At 65.8% G+C, this 650-nt stretch overlaps 1 protein-coding gene across 1 annotated transcript in view; it reads left to right on the top strand.

Moving 5' to 3' along the window:
* Positions 1-650, top strand: part of LOC104497419 (SRC kinase signaling inhibitor 1-like) — a gene marked incomplete at both ends in the record, with an annotated part of 4,444 nt that overhangs the window by 2,813 nt on the left and 981 nt on the right. The window contains 2 exons of the mRNA XM_010140668.1: positions 24-168; positions 414-650. The exon at positions 414-650 is cut by the window's right edge and continues 7 nt beyond it. Of these exons, the coding sequence (XP_010138970.1) occupies positions 24-168; positions 414-650 (382 nt within the window). The remainder of the gene's footprint in view (positions 1-23; positions 169-413) is intronic.

A 650-nucleotide genomic window follows, 5' to 3' on the forward strand; every position in this document is an offset into this window, starting at 1 on the left:
ACCGAGCCCCTGGGCATGCCCAGCTTGGGGCACAGCCCGCCCCAACCCCAGACCCACCCCGCCAAGAGCAATAACCCTTCCCGAGCTCCAGAGATGGTACCCGCCAAGACCCAGACGGGCCCGGAGACCCCCAGCAAGAAGAGTGCGGACAAAGCCGTGTCCGTGGAGGTGAGCTCCTGGGCTGGGTTCCTCTGCTGGGGGGGCTCCTCTGGAGGGACTATCCCCATGTCTCCCAGCTGAAACTGGGAGCAGGAACTGGGTCCATCCTCCTCTTTGCCGGGTTTTTAGCAGATGGGGTGCCTTGACAGCAGGGTGGGGGGGTGACAGTAGGGCTGTGGGTCACATCTTGCCCGCGAGGACGGGAGGAGGTGCCGTGTGACGGGGCTGCAGCGGGCTCTGCCTGCCATCCGCAGGCTGCCGAGCGGGACTGGGAGGAGAAGCGGGCAGCGCTGACCCAGTACAGTGCCAAGGACATCAACCGCCTCCTGGAGGAGACACAGGCCGAGCTGATGAAGGCCATCCCTGACCTGGAGTTTGCTGCCAAGCACAAGCAAGCCACGGGCAGCGGCAGCGCCGCCTCCACACCCGAGCACAAACCCTCCAAGCCACAACATGCCCCGAAATCGGGGGGCAAAGGGGCCCCCACCGGA

The sequence above is a fragment of the Buceros rhinoceros genome, unplaced genomic scaffold (assembly GCF_000710305.1).
Source record: "Buceros rhinoceros silvestris isolate BGI_N320 unplaced genomic scaffold, ASM71030v1 scaffold16127, whole genome shotgun sequence".
NCBI lineage: Eukaryota > Metazoa > Chordata > Aves > Bucerotiformes > Bucerotidae > Buceros > Buceros rhinoceros.